We start from the raw sequence: 19,666 nt of genomic DNA, 5'->3' as shown, positions 1-19,666 counted from the left end.
GATTAAATGAGATAAATAATTATATGTATATTTTATGTAATTGCTTTGTGTTTGAAGTATTTTTTGTTATATAATGAGTAATGTTATATACAGTTCTGAAATATACAATGTTATATAATCGTTTTAAAAAATAATGAAATTTATTATTAAAAAATTAATTTTTTCATGTAAATTTTATATTTATTTGTTTTTTTAAAAATAATTATACAATACTTACACAATTACTACTATAACTATCATTTATCCTATACAATCTATGTCAAATTTGCCTTCCAATCTTTTATAAAAAAACGATTGTTCGTACACCTTATCAATTTGCATTCATAAATTACTATTTACTTCATAATGCATGTGCTCCAAAAAAATAACAATTTGGTCAAAAACACATTAAATATTTTCAATTCACCTCAAATATTAATGTAAACCATCTCATTTCATTTCATCTAATCATTATAATTTTTCTAAATTCTCACATGAAATATAATAAAAAAATCAAAATTTTCAAATTTTAAAATAAAAATCATATTAAAATTTATATTTTAATAATATTTTATTCAATTTTTAATTTTCATCTCATATGTATAAACAAACAAAATCTCAAGATGTAATCCGAACAAGATTATAACTTAGTGTGCAAATTATAATTTTCTCACTAAGGCCATGCCTATTTACTTGTTTTAATAAAATTTCGTTTTATTTATACAAAAAATAAAAAAATCCTCTTATTTTCCCAACCATATTATCGTTATTGCCATGCACACACATGCTATGTTCGTACAAAAGTAATGATACACACATAACATATTTTTACAAGATATTTCATAATAATATTGTAAGATAAGGGTATTTTTATAAAATGATGTTATTTTTATAAGTTATTTTATAAAAATACCTCTCATTTAAAACATAATTATATAAAGTATTGTGAAAAATATTGCGTAAATCATTTTCCTACTTGAAAAGGCTTTGGAACTAAGTTATGAGTCGGACATTTGGTGCTCATTGCGCTCTGCATGTGTTTGACATGATGGAAAAATTGAACTGAACAAGATGTTATAGAGTGCATTGTTTTATTATTGGCAAAAACAAAACAAAAAATCCAGGGGTTTTGAGGATGCTCTGCTGAATAATGTTGATGATGATCCATGCAGAAGCTGTATCGGTATTTATATTTTATTTATTTATTTATTGGGGTACAGTGAAATAAAGGGTTTAGAAAGTCGTCGAGAATCCTTAAACCACGTTAAGTTAATGGTGGTAAAATTCATCCCACTTCTACCATAAAACACAGGAAAAAAAAGTAGAAAAACCCCTTAAACCCTAGAAGCTGCTTGCTACCGCTTCTAGACCCTTCGTTTCCTTTTAAAATCATCAGTTCTCTACCCCAATCACTCCCATTCTCAAACTCTCTTTCTGGGGGACTTTGCTACTGTTCAGTTTCTGTATTCACATACACATAATGTACCGCTTCTCCACCGGCCTCGCCTCCAAAGTTCGGTACGTTCCCATACCCCTCACGTTCCGTTTCCTCTCTCTATTTTCCTATCTGGGTTTCTCTCTTTTTCTATTATTCCGTTTGGGTCCCGAGAAAATGTGTGAAAAGAGATTGCAGAAGAGAGTTTCTGGGATCTGAGATTCTTTTAACTGTTTAGAATTGAGACCCTATGAAACATATTGCTTCCTGGAAGCAGCGCTGAAACATAAGTTTCGAATCTTTTAGGGGAACAAAAAGAACGTGAATTCATTAGTTTTTTTCTTTTTGGGGTTTTGCAGGGTCGCTACGAAAAGTACCCAGCAGGTGAGAGGACTAGTTGCTGGATTTCCTTAAAACTGTAAAACCCCTGTATGATTATCGGTGTTATTGATTGTGTTGGCCTTTCTTCGTCGTGTGTGCGTGTGATTTAGGTTGGTAGTAGATTGAGTTGGAGCAGGAACTATGCGGCGAAAGACATCAAATTCGGGGTGGAGGCCAGGGCTCTTATGCTTAAGGGTGTCGAAGACCTGGCCGATGCTGTCAAAGTCACCATGGGTCCTAAGGTACTTCATAACTAGCTATCACATCAGTTCTTAATTCGTATCTCTTGCTTTTGCCGTGAAACTCGTATCTTTTTCGGGCCCAAAAATGAATCGTTTATTATGTGTTCCACATTGGAGCGCTATATTAACCTCGGTCTGTCTGATTTTATTGTATGTTTGGACTAGTCTCATTGTGTTTTTTTTTTTTTTTTTAATGATAATAATTTTTTTTGGGGGGGGGGGGGGGGGGGGTGGGGATTTGGCAATGAAAATATATAAATTCTTTTACAGTGAACTGAAACATGAAAATGCATTGCTCAAAGAATTATTGGTTATGAAGCAGAAAAATCTCACCTCACTTTGCTGAAAGGAAGGGGCATTTTGGAGAGATTTTAAAAACACACTTCTGCATTTTGTCTCTTGAATCTTCTGCCCTTTTTTACCTATTAACCAGGAAGTCAGGAACTAAAGATGCATGTTGTTAGAAGTTCTTTATATCCAACCTTCTTTGAAGTGCGTTTTGAATACAGCTTATTGCTACACACTAATATTGGATCAGTTGATATGGTTAATGATTGTTGACGTTAGTCTTTTGCTGTTGAAGGGACGTAATGTGGTAATTGAACAAAGTTGGGGCGCTCCAAAGGTGACAAAAGATGGTGTAACTGTTGCAAAGAACATTGAATTCAAGGACAAAGTAAAAAATGTTGGAGCCAGTCTTGTGAAACAAGTTGCAAATGCCACCAATGATAAAGCAGGGGACGGTGAGGTCTTCTTCCACTGGTTGGTTTAATGGACCTGAAAAATTTTACATTGATAATTTCGTGATGCAATTTGTGTTGGTTGTTATTGAGAATGGCTTGGCTTGCATTTTTACCATGCATCGTAGAATAATTGGATTTTTCACTGTTGAGCTGAGTAATTAATTCTGTCACACTATTAAGTTGAGCATCGAGGACTTTTCAATGTGTGTGCAGGGACCACCTGTGCTACGGTACTTACCCGAGCAATTTTTGCCGAAGGGTGCAAGTCAGTTGCGGCTGGGATGAATGCAATGGACCTAAGACGTGGTATTTCCATGGCAGTTGATGCTGTTGTTACACATTTGAAAAGCAGTGCGCGGATGATCAGCACATCTGAAGAAATTGCACAGGTCTGTTTGATGCTTTCTAGTTACTTGGGTACCTTAATTCTTGGCTTCAAGATTGTGAAGGTTGTAAATCCAAGGTTCTATTTCAATCAAATACAACAGGTTGGGACAATATCTGCAAATGGAGAGAGAGAAATTGGCGAGTTGATTGCTAGGGCTATGGAGAGAGTTGGCAAAGAGGGAGTGATCACAATACAAGTAAGAACTCTTTATTTATATCCATCCATAGGGTTTTCTTGCTGTTTTATATATATCACCTGCCTTTTGGGGGGCCCTGGTGGGGGGATTGTTTTTATCCTTCCTCGCCCTTCTGATTCTGAAGTTTCCAAAGAAGTAGGTCTTACTATGTTTTGCTGTTACAGGATGGGAAAACATTGTATAATGAGTTGGAAGTTGTCGAGGGCATGAAGCTAGATAGGGGTTACATATCCCCTTACTTCATTACCAACCAGAAAAACCAGATGTGTGTAAGTTTATTACTTTTGTCGCGACACAACTGCTTCGTCTATATAACTTGAAAGCACTGGTGCTATTCACTATTCACTTGAGGGATGAATGTCCAAACAACTTATGTCAGTCACCAGTGGTGTTCCAAGTCCCTTTTTAATTAAATAAAGAAACAAAACAAAGAGCAAAACTTGTTTCTGGTTTGCTTCAGTGACTTTGATGTCTATGTTCTGACAGGAATTAGAAGATCCTCTCATTTTAATTTATGAGAAGAAAATCTCAAGTTTAAATGCTGTCATCAAATTATTAGAGCTGGCTTTGAAGGTGAGTACATTTTGGTAGATCAATGATAGGTTTATTTCACATTTTATCAATAGTCTTCTCACACTTTTTTGGTGCAGCGACAAAGGCCCTTGCTAATTGTTTCCGAAGATGTGGAAAGTGAGGCCTTGGCAACTCTTATTCTGAACAAACTTCGTGCTGGAATCAAGGTTGGCTTGATTTTATGGTGGCAGGGGCAGTATTTCTTGTTTATTAACTCTCAATACGGGGGTGCCCTTATTTGCCAATCTGATGCAATTGTGAATTGCTACAGGTTTGTGCCATCAAAGCCCCTGGTTTTGGTGAGAATAGGAAAGCCAATCTGCAGGATCTTGCCATTCTTACTGGAGGAGAAGTAAGTCTGCTGTCCTGTATCCTTTTAAACCTTCTGAGTTTTATGATACTGCATGGCACTTATGTGTGCTGCTTTTATATTTTTAGCTGATAACTGAAGAGCTTGGCTTGAATCTTGAAAAAGTGGATCTTGATATGCTTGGAAGTTGCAAAAAGGTAATCTTACTCCCCATATCTGGATGACATCATTTTTATTATCAATTAAGCTGAACTTATAGAAAAAAGGTACACTCGAATATCACTGTACCCAGCGGTTTGACTATGGATTCTTTAGGGGTAATCTTTTAATGTGTAAAATCCTGATTGGCAAATTTGAAGATTAGGTTTTCTATCCTTGAGGTATAGATTTCATGCCTAATTCCATATGTAATGATCTTCAAAAGATGACTACTGGTTTTTTTTAGGCCACAATATCGAAAGATGATACTGTTGTTCTTGACGGTGCTGGGGACAAGAAGGCCATTGAGGAAAGATGTGAACAGGTTTGTCTTGCTATCTCTACAGTGCGCTTCTATCCCTTTGGCATTACTTGGTATTTGAACTGTTGACAATTGATTAATTTTCAACCTCTTGTATACAAGGTACACCAATAAAACCCAATTAGATATTTTAAATCTCAACTTGATTGATTTTGTCAATAATTTTAATAACAGATTTATTTATCAAAAAAAAAAAAAAAATTAATAACAGATCCGGGCAGCAATTGAAAATAGCACATCTGATTATGACAAAGAGAAGTTACAAGAGAGATTGGCCAAGCTTTCTGGTGGTGTTGCTGTGTTGAAGGTATGGTTACTACTATGTATCCTAACATTTTGTCTGCTGGCAACTAAGCAATGCAAAATTCTTGCTGGTTTGGCCAGCTGTTTTTACATTTATTTTTTTATTTTTGCACATTCTTGGGGAATGATGATGGCAAAACTTGGTTAAATCTTGATATTTCCCCCCCAGATTGGAGGAGCTAGTGAAGCTGAAGTTAGTGAGAAGAAGGATAGAGTGACAGATGCCTTAAATGCCACAAAGGCAGCTGTAGAGGAGGGTATAGTACCAGGTAAATTGCATCTCTGTAACGTTGGAGCTATCTGGTTAAAATTTGAATCAGCAAAGGTGAACTTACACGAGTTTTTTGTTTGCAGGTGGTGGTGTCGCTCTTCTTTACGCATCAAAAGTGTTGGAAAAGCTGGAAACTGCCAACTTTGATCAGAAGATTGGTGTTCAGATTATTCAGAATGCACTCAAGGTTTGTCTCTTACAGTTTTTCCTATTTTAGGGCAATTGAATTGGACCTACTTGAACAAAATCTCCTACAAATGACATTCTTTTTTTGTTTAATGAGATCTCAGCCTTTTCTTTTCCCCCATTCACGGTTCACAAAAATTTGTGTCTAGTACCGTATTTATCATTTGTTAATAATGCAGACACCTGTGTACACAATTGCTTCTAATGCTGGAGTTGAGGGGGCAGTTGTTGTTGGTAAGTTGTTGGAAGAAAGTGACCCAAATAAAGGATATGACGCAGCCAAAGGTCAGTCAATCTTCACAATTCTTTATCCACAGGTTCTCATTTACCCCCACAAAATTGTATATTCATTTTGACGATTTTTTTGGTTCTGCTTTTCAATTGCATCACCAGGTGAATATGTTGATATGGTCAAATCTGGCATAATTGACCCAGTGAAAGTAATTAGGACTGCTCTGGTTGATGCTGCAAGGTATGCTGCTGAAAGATCGTTCTGTTTTTGTGTTTCCAGTAATGCTTTGTTATTACCGACATTGTGTTAAATCTTGATTGTTACCTTCTGATGTAACAGTGTGTCATCTTTGATGACAACCACCGAAGCCATTGTAACCGAAATACCCAAAGAGGATAAAGAGGTTCCGGCTATGGGTGGTGGCATGGGCGGCATGGATTATTGAGGATCCTGTTGGCTGTTAGCAAGGGTAATCAGGGAGCACAATCATCCGAACAGCCTTATTGTTATATCTCCAAGATGTATACCTGATGCAAACATTAGGGGTTTTTCGTTTTAAATCTTGAATGGTTTGGTATATCCATGTAACCAAGAGAACCTTGCAGGTAGTTTTGGTAACTTAGGATTAAACCTGTGATTGTTGCTGCACTGAGGAATCACCATGTACCGGAACTAGAATTTTTGCTGTCTACTTTGAAATCTAAAGGTTGATACTACAACACTAGTTTTGTTAGGCTGGGTATTTGTTTCTAAGTTTTGTTGCTCTGTATATAACCAATCCTAATGCATAAATCGAAATGTGTTTCTGGATGCTATGGTTGAAAATTGATAGCTATAATTTCGGTCCAAAATTGAAACCAAATTGATAATGTGTAAATTTGTATAAAATTGATCGAAACGGGCCAATGAAGGAGGAGAAAATCGGCGACATCGATCTTAGTTTAAATCCAATCGGTTTGCTAATGTTGTTGGTGCTGCGATGAGAGAGAGAATGGAGAGAATGCAATTGCCTACTGTTTGCCTTGAAATCGTTCAGGGTTACCTACTCCAACTCAGCACTCGAACATAATCATTCCAGATTCACAAACACCATGGATTGACAGACAATTCTTTGATCCGAAAGGTGGAGTTGAGATGCATCTATGATAACATAGACGCGTTTGTGGGAGAGATATTAGATATTATCATATTAGTGAGAACTAAGAAATCATATTAGAGAAGTAGGAGACATTGGTGTACAAAGAGGAACTTACGGAGGAAACAAAGATCACAGCTGTGCTGAGAGAGAGAGAGAGAGAGAGAGAGATGAGATAGGGAGAAGAAGAGGGAGGAGAGTTAATTCCACCCCTAATTCCAAACGATGTTGTTTGGTTTATTAAATCAAATTGTGTCATTTCATTTTACGGTATGTGTAAAATAAAACAACGTTTTACATAATATATATATATATATATATATATTATTAGCTGGTTTGGCGGCCGGTTCTATCAATTTTAATTCCCAGCACCTGCCGACCATTTCTATCAATTTATGTAAACCCCTACTTGATGCTATAAGGTTTACTGGCTTTTTAGGAATATTGAGGATCCTCTAGTGTTTTCCTGGTTAATAACTTAATTGGGGGTAGTGGAGCTTGATGAAGGGTTCGTTGTGCGAGCGAGGCTTAGAGGTTACCAATCCAACTTATTATGAGTTAGGCATATCCAAGTAAGCAGGTGGGATCGCTCTTCCATGAGAAAGCACGTAGGTCTCAAGTCTGCTGGCTTGGTCCTGAGCTCCACGAAGCGGTAATTTGCAGGCCGAGCTTTCGGATAATCTTCCATTTCAGGTGCATGGCCTAACTGCACTGGTTTTGCACGAATCAGGATAATTATTGTTCCTTGGAGCTCTCAGTCCATAATCTACGACTAAAAACGCTCAACTCTCGGCCGAAACACCTGTAGCCTATGAAGGCCCATCTAGTTCTGTGTCTGGGATAACAGTTAGAATGGCTTCATAGCCATTTCCAGCCGAAGTTGCTCATAGAGCATCTTTAGTCTCCTAATATCAACCCCCAGTTGTCAAAATCCACCGTCACGTGTGCGCGAGTCATCAAGCTTTCACAATTTCTCAAAATAATCTAAGCGGTTGGACCATTGAAACATCTTTGGATAAAATACTTGCTCTCTAAAAAGAATAGCCTCTACCTCCCGCATGAGTTCCCTTCTAAAAAACATAATACAACGAATCATTCCATTAACTAAGGCAGAAACATCGAGACACGTATAAAATATGCAATAAATTGCAACTATGAAGCAAGCATTAAGTTGGAGCATACATAAGAGGCAGAATCATATTTCACGATATGGCAGTAAAAATTTAACACTATTATGTCCTAGAAGTGCCTTCCAGCATCATCTACCTTTGCGACGATTTTTCATCACAGCACAATCTGAACAGTACCATTTTCCTTTCGGTTGTTCTTTCAGACCAACACAACCAAAATGGAACCACTCTATTTTGCACTGTTGAAAGAGGAAACGGCCATCATCAAACTATAGGTCAAGAATTTAGACAACAAATTTAGATGAAAAAAAAAAATAGAGAAGATAAAGAGTAGGAAGAGTTACATACATCGGGATTATCACAAGCAACCATCTCACCGTAGCTAACTTGGTTACATAAACAGTACGTGGGTTCATTTGGATCCACGGGTAGATCTAAATCCATACCAGAAGAGTTTGCAACAGTTGCTGCTTCTGTAGTTGCCTCCACTGCTGCGGCCCGGCGTGTTCTGACAGAAATAGGTCGGTATATCATGTCTTACGCCAACTATGTTGAATATATGTGCCAGTTCAACTCACATTCTCTGACTATGCCTACTTTCTATCATCAATAAAATTATTATTTATCAATTAAAAAAAGAACTATACCTCACGTTCTCAAATTTGATGTAACAAAACTACTATTGTTTAAAAATTATGGACTTGTCTAATTAAGGGTCACCATAGAGACTACTGTTCCCTCTCAGCTCTCGTTCTCACTTTATTTCAGGGTCCTTGCACCCTTCTCCCTTCTTGTAGCCCTCCCTTGGATTGCTGGAGGAAATCCCCTCCATCATTTAAAAATACTTTTTCATATATATCATTTTCAAATCCAATGTTCTATTTATCTTTAGAAGGTAAAGAATCTATGATGGATCCATTAAATAAGAAATAACTTACTAAGCATTCAACAAAAGCTTCTACAAGGAAGCAAAAGGCAGAATAAGCCTATCAAATAAGCATATATGAATTAATAGGCAAGATAGATACTTCTTACGGCCGCCTCTGCCACTTTCACTCCCCCTTCCAGCTTTCACATTACCATCGAGACTTGGAGGTGTGATGCCACTTGCAGTAGCGCTTTCTTTTTCTGTCATGCACACTCGCACATAATTAGAAATCGAAGTAGCCACGGTTCCTTTATTATTGTTATCATTATTTTTTGTAAGTGAAAAACCTAAGTAGCAAAGGTATATAGTATTCTTACACATTAAACCTTTAAAGTGTTGAGACATGTAAACATATTATCTAATAAGAAAAAATGAAAAAAATAGTAGAGTACCACGTCGAAGCTCTTCATCAAATCTTTTCAAATATTGATCAAGTTGCTGTATGTGTGTATCTACCTGAAACATTGTTATGAATAGCCACATTTAGCAAAACAAATAAACGATAAGAACACCGATTTAATTCCTTACAAAATTTTAAAAACTTTATCCCTCACAGTATCTATAGTAATAGGAATTACCTTAAATGCATGCTTCATCAACGAGGTCATAAAATCAGAATATAAAAGAAACTTCTAACACTACCCCATTATTAACTAATAGCTAATTTACTAAGGAAAAAATAGATGGTATCAATTCCTGAATCTAGTTCAACTGGCTGATAAATCAATTAGAAAAGTTACAAAAATTTGAGGCTTCAAGTGCATTATTCTAAGACTAAAACACTGTAGAAAGCAGATAATCTTTTGCTCAAAAATTCAAAGTCGTTGATTAAAGAGAATTCTGAAAATAAATCTCATTCTGCGAGAAACAAACTGACCTTTCATGCAAATATCAATTTTCTGAATTGTAGACGAGATTTGATGAAATAATACTCTGTTTTTTCTTATTATTCACAGTGTACACACAGGTATATATATACCCTAAATACAAGAGACCCATATACTCTTACACAAACACATTATAGACAATATATTCTAACACTCCCCCTCAAGCTGGGGCATATACATAAAGCTGGGGCATATACATAAAGCTGGGGCATATACATCATATAAACCCAGCTTGAAACAAATAGGTTTTAATCGACTCCAACACAAGGATTTAGTAAACACATCTGCGAGTTGATCTGCGGACTTCACAAAAGGTGTAGCAATGTCACCACTTAGTATCTTATCTCGAATGAAGTGACAATCAATCTCTATATGTTTAGTCCTCTCATGAAACACAGGGTTAGAGGCAATATGCAGTGCAGCTTGATTATCACAAAATAGCTGGAGAGGGATAGGAGCTGGAAACCCAATCTCTTGAAGAAAGTGTTGTAACCATGTCAGCTCACTAGTAGTATGTGCCATTGCCCTGTATTCAGCTTCCACACTAGAACGAGCTACTACTATTTGTTTCTTACTCTTCCATGTAACCAAGTTACCTCCTACAAAGGTACAATATCCCGTAGTAGATCTTCTATCTAAAGGAGATCCTGCCCAATCAGCATCTGAAAATGCTTCAACTCTAAGATGTCCATTTGGTCGATACAGTATTTCAAGGCTAAGTGCTCGCTTGAGATAACGAAAAATATGAATTACAGCATCCCAATGTGAGATCCTAGGCGTTTGTAAAAATTAACTCAGTACACTCACTGCATAAGAGATGTCTGGTCTAGTGATGGTAAGATAGTTCAATTTCCCAACTAATCTTTGATACATACCTGGATCTCTAAACAACTCCCCTTCTTCTTTCAAGAATTTACGATTGGGATCCATAGGGGTGTCAATAGGTCTTGCACCCAACATGCCAGTTTCTTCCAAAAGATCAAGTACATATTTCATCTGAGATAGGTTGATGCCCTCTTTAGATCTACTGACTTCAATTCCAAGGAAATATCTAAGCTTGCCCAAGTCTTTCGTCTGAAACTGATCATGTAAAAATTGTTTTAGTCTAATAATTCCAGCAGAGTCACTCCCAGTAATTACAATATCATCCACGTATACAACCAACAAAATGTGACCTGCATCACTATGCAAGTGAAATACCGAGTGATCTGCTTGGCATCTGTGAAGACCAAATGTCAATATAGCATCAGAGAACCTTCCAAACCATGCTCGAGGAGATTGTTTCAAACCGTATAATGCCTTTTTCAACCTGCATACAGTACCTTGATACTCCCCCTGAGCAACAAACCCAGGTGGTTGCTCCATATAAACTTCCTCATGCAAGTCGCCATGGAGGAATGCATTTTTTACATCTAGCTGAAATAAGGGTCAGCCTAAATTAGCAGCAAGAGAGATTAGCACTCGAACAGAAGAGATTTTGGCAACTGGAGAGAACATCTCTTCGTAGTCAATGCCATAGGTTTGAGTGTAGCCCTTTGCAACCAAGCGGACTTTCAGACGTTCTACAGAACCATTAGGATGAAATTTGATAGTGTATACCCATTTACAGCCAACAAGTTGTTTACTAGGTGGTAGTGGAACAAGACCCCATGTGTCGTTATGATGAAGAGCATCCATTTCATTTTCCATAGCTATCCTCCATCCCGGATCAGATAATGCATCTTGAAGTGTCTTAGGAATAGAGAGTTTTGAAACTTGAGATGTAAAACATGAGAATGAAGGGGATAAGGCATTATATGAAACAAATTGACTAATAGGATGTTGAGTAACACAAGAACGTTTACCTTTGCGAAGAGCAATAGGTAGAGAGTCCGAAGTACTGGGCAACTCATGAAAACTCATGAAGAGTCCGAAGTACTGGGCAGCCTTTGAAAAACACATGAAGAGGGATAAAAAGTCACTGAACATTGTAGATTTTGAGTAATCTCACTAATAGACAACAAACTAAACGGAAAACTCGGAGCATGTAGGACAGATGACAAGGATATGGAGTCAGTGAGTTTAGTGGATCCAATGCCTGTAACTTTAGCAAGAGAACCATTAACAAAAGTGACACTTTTTACAGATGGTACAGTATTTAACTTAGACAGGGCAAAAAACAAACCGGTCAAATGTTCATTAGCTCCTGAATCAATGATCCATGGACCTTGAGTGGATGAGACAAGACATCCGGATGCTATACCTGAGTGGGTAAGAGTAGCTGTGGAAGATGAAGCCCCTGTGTGACCCAAAAACCGCTCATACTCATCCTTTGATATACTAATCATATCTGAAGATCGGTTGAAGCTCGTTGACTGTGGATCATCTTGGAAAGTGGCTTGATTAGCAGACCCAGATGGTCTACCATGTAGATCCCAACAATAATCCACTGAGTGGTTAGTGCGACCACAATGGGTGCACTTACGAAATTCACGACCTCGAGTGCGATTATCTCTTCCCCCACGTGCACCCCCACGTGCACCTCTACCACTCCGACCTCCACACCCAGCAGGAGCAACATAGGAGGCAGTTAAAGCAGATCTCTCATTATTCTGATCAGAAGACAATGTAGCTCGCTGAAGCCGGGAGAATACATCAGGAAATGAGGGAAGCTGTGGACTTGCCAAAATTTGAGAACGCACTGACTCATATTCCGGTTTTAAGCCGACAAGAAAGCGAACAATATTAAAATCTTCTCGTTGTTTTAGCATACTTGGAACATCAGAAGTGACGGGTTGTTACATTTTGAGTTCTTCACATATGCCCATTACTTGAGAATAATATTCTTCCAGGCCCAAAGCATTCTGTTCCAACACGAAGAATTGTTTACACAACTCATAAATACGAGTTATGTTTCCAGCACCTGAATACATCTGTTTGAGATGTCCCCACACCTCTTGAGCAGTGTCAAAATGTATTAAACTTGAGCAGATACTAGGTTCAATACTAGTCAACATCAGAGATAATATTTGAGCATCTTCCTGCTCCCATTGAGCAAATGTAGAACTAGTCGAAGCAGGAATTGGATCAGTCAGATGAGTACGAAGAAGACCCTTGCCTTTCAAAAACATTTCAACGGATCTTGACCACAACATGTAATTCTTTCCATTTAACTTCACCGAAGTCATAGGCATACTAATATTTGGTGCAAGTGACATTGACTCAAATTTAGTTGCCATGGAAAAGATACCAAGATATCACAACAATCCACTTAGAAACAAAGATTTCACACAAAAAACATTAAATATGGACGAAAAACTGGAAAATACAATCTGGAAAAGTAGAAATCCAGATTAAAAACCCAAATCTCGGGCCTGTATCGGGTGAAACAAGTCTGAACCGGTCAAAAAAGGGTTGTACCGGTTCGGAACCGGTATGTATCGGCCTGAAAGTGGCCGAAATCGGCTCTGTATCGGCCGGTATCGGGTCTGTTTCGGCCGATATATGGCCGATATGGACCTGTCTCGGATCGGGTCCGGGTCGGTCTCGGATCGGGTCCGGGTCGGGCTCGTTTGGGTCTTTCTCGAATAAGCCTATCCTAACCCAGGATAGGTTTAAGCTATCCGTGTTACCAAACGCGTTTTATTCCAACTTGGAATAAAACCTTATACAGATTCAAGGTTATGCCTATTCCAGAACTGGAATACGAGCTTTACCTACAACCAAACGATACTGTATCGGCGATGGTGACCCCTTCCGGCGACTGAAGACGATGGCAACAAGGATCGGTACCAACAGAAACTGCCGGCGAGCTCACCCCTGGTGTCCAGTACCGGAGATGATGCCGGAAAGCACTTCAACCACCACACGGCGCCGGCGAGCACCCAAACCACACGGCAACCACACGGAAACACGCCGGGGAACACTATGAGCTCACAAACTACACCCGAAAAACACTCTCAACTCATACAGAACTCAGATTCGTGAGAATCGTGCTCTGATACCATCTAGACGAGATTTGATGAAATAATACTCTGTTTTTTCTTATTATTCACAGTGTACACACAAGTATATATATACCCTAAATACAAGAGACCCATATACCCTTATACAAACACATTATAGACAATATATTCTAACATGAATAAACAACGATACCATATACCATTGATAATAAATATGGAGAGAAAATAGCAAGCAGCGAAGCAGAAGCATAAAGTTTCTATTACTTGACAAAAATATCACACAAGCATATGTCCAATAAACTTTATAATCCAAAAAGAATCCCAATAAGGTCTAGCTCAATTTGAATACATCCGATTTCAGTCCCACAAGGGCATGGAAAGCATGTCCTCTACTGCAACAAGAAGGAGACATTTTCATCTAGGCTCAGCGACATCCAATATGGACCCATAAAAACAAAAAATAACATTATCATAAATGCACGGCACATTTCTGCATTAAACCATATATAGCTTCATTTTTTAGCGCAAGTACACACATGCATAATGATTGAAAAATCCATTCAGGATGTATTGGTTAAAACAAACTAGGAGCATCATCATGCTAATGATTCAGCCTACTAAATATTTCCTAAGAAAGAGATATGATAAGTACACAAATAGAAGATATGTCAGCATCAGATTCAATTCCTAGAAAAGAGAAATAGCAAATTCACATATAGAATATTTGGCACCAACAGATTCAACAACAAAAAAGCCAGAATGACATAACCACCAGAATTGCCAATAACAGTTAATGAAAGGAAGATTTTAACGATTGATAATCTGAGAAAGCGAGGTCTGGTTGTAATGGAGTGGTGCTATATGTGCAAAAAGAGTGGGGAATCGATAGATCGCCTGCTTTTACAATGTGAGGTGGCTGGGGAGTTATGGGCCAGAATCTTTAGTAGAGCTGGGCTAAGCTGGGTTATGCCTAGGAGTGTGGTGGAGGTACTTGCATGCTGGAATAGATCTCACAACAGTGCTCAATTGGCAGCAGTGTGGCGGATGATACCCTTGTGCTTAATGTGGTGTTTATGGTCGGAAAGGAATGAGAGGTGCTTTAATGATAAGGAGCGGGAAGTGGGGGCAATATGGAATTTTTTTGTATTTTCTCTGTTTCAATGGTTTTCAGCTATTGTTCTAAAGGGCGGGAATGTTCATGAGTTTCTACTTTCCTTATAGCTCACTAGAATGTAACTAGGTGTCTCACTTTGTATACTCCCTGTGTACTTGGGCATTGCCTAGTTTCTTCATATTCAATAACGATTATTACTTATAAAAAAAAACTGTTATTGGCAAGTCTGGTAGTTATTACCTTTTCTAATAACGGTAAAACTCAAAACAAGCAACAATCACGGCAACCAAAATAGAAAGAAAGATGAAGATTCCGCATACCAAATCATATGCCTGAACAGCCAAGGCAACCTTTTCATCTGCAATCCTGATGCTATGCTTTTGCTCATCAAGTGCATCATCTGAGAATCTGATAAGTGAAGTATTGGTTGTAATATTTCCAGACCTGACTCTTTTCCTAATCTCCTCTATTTCTTGTTCACAACGCTGTTCATTTTGTCTCTGAATAGCTGTTCAAATTTATAATAAGAACATGGCATAGTGAACAATTAGCGTGTAAATAAAAATTAAGTCCAACTTTTCCTTGAAGCAAGAAAATGCACTTATGTACTAAATATTGAAAATCTAAAAAAAAAATTATAAGATTTAGCTAATTTGGTCAATATAATTCTAGTTTATATCTATAATGACTTGAACCTACAGGTTCTTGCACAAGTCAAAAACCAAAAGTAACATGAAGGGGGGAAACCAAGAGAGCAAACTAGTTTGCTTATTATATAATCATAAAACCTATAGTAATGTCATTACCGGTCAAATTACAATTCCAGCACTAACTCATGCTGATAACTAAGTCATTTAGGTCTCCCCTTTTTGAGCAGTAACAAGTAGTTTGTTTGAAACAGAGAATTGATATGACTCCCTTACAACTTCTAAAAATAAGAACATAATAAAACACGGTTATGACAACACTGGTACAGTAGCCTAGTGCTATTTTTATCATCATAAAGATGATCTGAGGTTCAACCCACTGTGTATACTGGATATGTAGGAATGATGATTCTTACATCATTTGAATCTAGTAAGGATATATAGCAACAAATTGATGGTGACTATTATTTTCCACCCTGTCACAGTTCAAGAACAAATCACTGGGCCTCAGTCGACTGGGTTTAAGTCATATGTTGTCGGCCATTGGTCCGTTTAAATTCATTAGTTTTCCTTTTTATTTCAGCCCAGAATGTTATCTGGACTATAAGATAGCAAGTTATGGATCTGGAACCTTAGTTTTATTTCCTTCTTGATGCTGTTAGTTTTGGTTAGCCTGGGCCCATCTAAGGGTCAGCCACTTAAATGAAATGAGCAGGTGCTCTCATTGTTTTTTATCCAGAACATAATAGAAACCTCTTTTTTCCTTCTTATTCTCTCAATCTTCTGGAGGATTCTCACCCTCGAAGTGGGATATTTCACCATCAATATTTTCATTAGTCGGTTTGTTACAAATGAATGATCTTCGAAAATCAAGTCACAATTTAACTTTAGCACACCAATAGTAAACGATGCTACATAAGTATGATAGAGTTTATAAAGATAATAATATCAACAACGACGATGATGTTGTTGCTATTGTAGTTAAGAGCCAAACCTTGTAAACTTTTATCAAGGTCACGCAATAATGCATACTTCTTTTGCAAAATGCTGGGCAGTGAATCCAAATCTGTGTGAAATGGCACATGAAAAAAAATATGTTACTTGTAGAACAGTACCTAAATCATCAAGCACCTCGTATAATCTAATACTTCAATAACTCCCAAAAGAGTAAAAAATATCGTAGAAAAGCAGCAAATACTCCAATCTATCACATACAAATTGACACAATAAACTCCAATAACCCACCCATAAATAGAGGCTCATTAAATCAATCTATGATGAAATTGTCAAAAGACATAGTAACACACAGAAATCAGCTACGAACTATATTTTCCAAGAGCAAATTAGCCTTGATACCAAACAGAAAAGCACGTTTCACGAATGAACGCAAGTGTAACAAAATACCACAGAATTATGTCAGTACTTTCTCTCCAAATTTTTACAAAAATCTAAACCGACTATTTCGTATAATAAAATAGAATTCCTAGTATTAAAACATAACAAACGTTAAATGTATTTATGCATGGGTATGGTATATTAAACGTAGATATACAAACAAACGCGTGTGTATTGAATTTGTAATTGGCAAAAGAACCTCAAAGACGAGAAGATATACTGAATGATCAACATCAAGATTTCCCATAGGTACGAGATGGGATTAGGGTTTAGTAGGACCATACAATAATGAATAGAAGAGGAAGGGGAGGGTAGCGTACTGGCTTGAAATTCTTCGAGGAAAGACATTCCGCTGAAAGGATTTAGCGGTTTCTTTGGGGATTTCGGGTTGTCAACCGCGGGGTAATTCAGGTGGCATTTCTTGAAGTACTCTTCCCAGTTCCCGCCACTAATACAAAGGACATTTTCGTGCCCTAAAAGGTCATAATTGGGGATTTCTTTAAGTGAAAAGACAGATCTGTCCTTCCCGTAATTCCAACGAGGACTGCTGAGCGTACCCGGTTTCCGTCCATTTCGCTTGAGTCATAACAATGGTATTGGTAGCATCTCACAATTTTACCTATCGGTTTGGTATCGTTTGGATTCAGAAATCGTTTTACCTTTATCATTATAATTATTAAAATTTTTATATAAAATAAAATAAATAATTTAATTTTTTCAAATTTTAAAATAATAATAATATTAAAAATTAATATTTTAATAATATTTTATCTAATTTTTATTTTTCATTTAAAATAATCTTATCTCTGAATCTAAATCAATCCTTAATTTTATTTTTAAAAAACGATAACATATTGAAATTGATATTAAATAATAATTATTCATAGAAGAATAATTTGTGCGGTTGTTAATTAGAATCTAAAAAGAGGAAGTGATTTATAAATCTATTTTATAAGTAATTTTACAATCTAACTAATAAGAGAGGTTCTTAATTACTATGCCTCATTCAAATTTTTTTTTCTCTGGTTTGTGGGTTTCTCAATCTCGACGCACTTTGGGTTGTTTTTTGGTGAGTTCGACGTGAATTTCTCGCCTTCTCGACATTGTGTTCCTTGGTTTAGGTGTTCTCATCTTTATTGTTGTCGCAACAACTATCTTGTGGTAATTTTGGCTTCTGTGTGTAGTTTGTGGCACTTGGTCTCTACTAAACAGTGTTTTGTACTCCTTGCTTCCTTCACAAACATGTCCAAGGTTCTTATCTCACTTTATTTCGGTCTCCTTGAATTTTTTGTCTCTACTTTGCTTTGTCTCGGGACTTATTTATTTGCAATGGACTCCATCCTTGTGTGTCAAGTTTATGGGCAAAAATTACAATACGTGGACTTTTCAATTTGAACTTGTTCTCAAGGAAAAAGATCTTTGGGGCCATATTGATAATACAAATTGTGCATCCAATTCTCGTAAATCTAAAGATTCAGCATCTTCTCTTTTCATAGAGTGTGCTTAATGCTCGGATTATGTCTTGTCTTCTTGACTCGATTGAGCCACATATTGTCACCAACTTGAGGTCTTATCGCACCACTCAATCTTTGTGGACTTACTTAAAGAAAGTATATTATCAAGATAACGGTATCCATTGTTTTAAGTTAGAGCATGTTATTGCCATGTTTCAACATGACAATCGTTCTGTCCAAGACTATTATTTGGCGTTTTTGACTCTTTAGAACAAATATTTTAATCTGGTTACCACGGATGTTCTTGTTTCCTCTCTTTCGTTGAACGAATATTCATGTTACAATAAGACTTCAAGTTAGTGATAATATGTGACTCAACCAAGCCAAGACATAATCCAAGCATTAAGCACAATCCATGAAGGAGAAGACGCTGAATCCTTGGATTTATCAAGATTGGGTGCACAATCAATGCCATCAATATGGCCCCAAAGATCTTTTCCCTTGAGGAAAAGTTTAAATTGAAAAGCCCATAGAGAGTAATTTTTGCCCATAAACTTGATACACACAGGGGTGGAGTCCATTGCAAATAAATAAATCCCGAGACAAAACAAAGTATAAACAAAAAATTCAAGGAGATCGAAATAAAGTGAGATAAGAACCTTGGACATGTCTATGAAAAGAAGCAAGGAGCACAAACACTGTTCAGTAGAGACCGAGAGCTACAAACTACACAGAAGCCGAAATTACCACAAGATAGTTGTTATGACAACCATAAAGACACAGACATGTTGAGAACACCCAGACCAAGAAACACAATGTCGAGAAGGTGAGAAATTCATGTTGGACTCACCAAAAAACAACCCTAAGTGTGCCGAAACTAAGAAACCCACAAACCCGAGAGAAAAAAATTCAAAAAAGACATAATAATTAGGAACCTATTCTTGATACCGTGTCAAATATACGAGAATGGTAGGAAAAATAGTTGGCCTTGAGTGATCTGAATATTATATACGAACTTTACAAGAATGCTATACATGTATATTCTCGAAATTCTAGCCCTGTATGGAAACTATACTCTGTCAAATATGTTGACTGTACAAGCCTAAGTAAATTAAGAAAATGTGAAATAAGGAAAGAAGAATAGAATAGAAGAATGATTATGGACAGCAAACACTAACTAACGTACCATATCAAACTACGTCAGTTTGTAAATTTATTTTTACGAAATCTCTTTATAAAGAGAGAGAGAGAGAGAGAGAGAGAGAGAGAGAGA

At 37.0% G+C, this 19,666-nt stretch overlaps 2 protein-coding genes across 3 annotated transcripts; one reads left to right on the top strand and one right to left on the bottom strand.

Annotated features, from left to right (window-relative positions):
- The first annotated feature begins 1,235 nt into the window (after positions 1-1,235).
- Positions 1,236-6,584, top strand: LOC122279135 (chaperonin CPN60-2, mitochondrial). Its single transcript, XM_043089512.1, has 18 exons — positions 1,236-1,497; positions 1,774-1,798; positions 1,906-2,037; positions 2,621-2,780; positions 2,994-3,169; positions 3,269-3,364; positions 3,529-3,633; positions 3,851-3,937; positions 4,015-4,104; positions 4,209-4,289; positions 4,376-4,444; positions 4,693-4,770; positions 4,979-5,074; positions 5,240-5,339; positions 5,425-5,528; positions 5,707-5,812; positions 5,921-5,999; positions 6,099-6,584. Exons 1-18 carry the CDS (start codon positions 1,460-1,462, stop codon positions 6,202-6,204), a joined length of 1,728 nt encoding a protein of 575 aa, XP_042945446.1. The 5' UTR covers positions 1,236-1,459; the 3' UTR covers positions 6,205-6,584.
- Positions 6,585-8,022: 1,438 nt separating this feature from the next.
- On the bottom strand, positions 8,023-17,469 carry LOC122279142 (PHD finger protein ING1). 2 transcript variants are annotated; one of them, XM_043089523.1, is made up of 7 exons: positions 17,224-17,469; positions 16,539-16,610; positions 15,218-15,405; positions 9,345-9,408; positions 9,053-9,152; positions 8,373-8,532; positions 8,023-8,263 (listed from the first exon to the last, which is right to left on the bottom strand). In XM_043089523.1, exons 1-7 carry the CDS (start codon positions 17,285-17,287, stop codon positions 8,153-8,155), a joined length of 759 nt encoding a protein of 252 aa, XP_042945457.1. In that variant the 5' UTR covers positions 17,288-17,469; the 3' UTR covers positions 8,023-8,152. The 2 variants fall into 2 exon arrangements, with proteins under 2 accessions (XP_042945457.1, XP_042945465.1); XM_043089531.1 differs by having other exon boundaries at positions 17,260-17,452.
- Between the last annotated feature and the right edge of the window lie 2,197 nt (positions 17,470-19,666).

The sequence above is a fragment of the Carya illinoinensis genome, chromosome 1 (assembly GCF_018687715.1).
Source record: "Carya illinoinensis cultivar Pawnee chromosome 1, C.illinoinensisPawnee_v1, whole genome shotgun sequence".
NCBI lineage: Eukaryota > Viridiplantae > Streptophyta > Magnoliopsida > Fagales > Juglandaceae > Carya > Carya illinoinensis.
Note: the sequence above shows the minus strand (reverse complement) of the source record. Positions and strands in the feature narration are given on the sequence as shown.

Bases quoted from the DNA above. Each gene is read 5' to 3' on its own strand.
- LOC122279142 (XM_043089523.1), bottom strand. From the start codon at position 17,287: ATGTCTTTCCTCGAAGAATTTCAAGCCAGTACGCTACCCTCCCCTTCC. The intron at 15,406-16,538 runs GTTTGGCTCTTA...AAATTTGAACAG, and splicing joins CCTTGATAAAAGTTTACAAG to CTATTCAGAGACAAAATGAA. The intron at 8,264-8,372 runs GTATGTAACTCT...CTCTTTCAACAG, and splicing joins TTGCTTGTGATAATCCCGAT to TGCAAAATAGAGTGGTTCCA.
- LOC122279135 (XM_043089512.1), top strand. From the start codon at position 1,460: ATGTACCGCTTCTCCACCGGCCTCGCCTCCAAAGTTCG. The intron at 2,038-2,620 runs GTACTTCATAAC...TTGCTGTTGAAG, and splicing joins AAGTCACCATGGGTCCTAAG to GGACGTAATGTGGTAATTGA. The intron at 5,529-5,706 runs GTTTGTCTCTTA...TTAATAATGCAG, and splicing joins TTATTCAGAATGCACTCAAG to ACACCTGTGTACACAATTGC.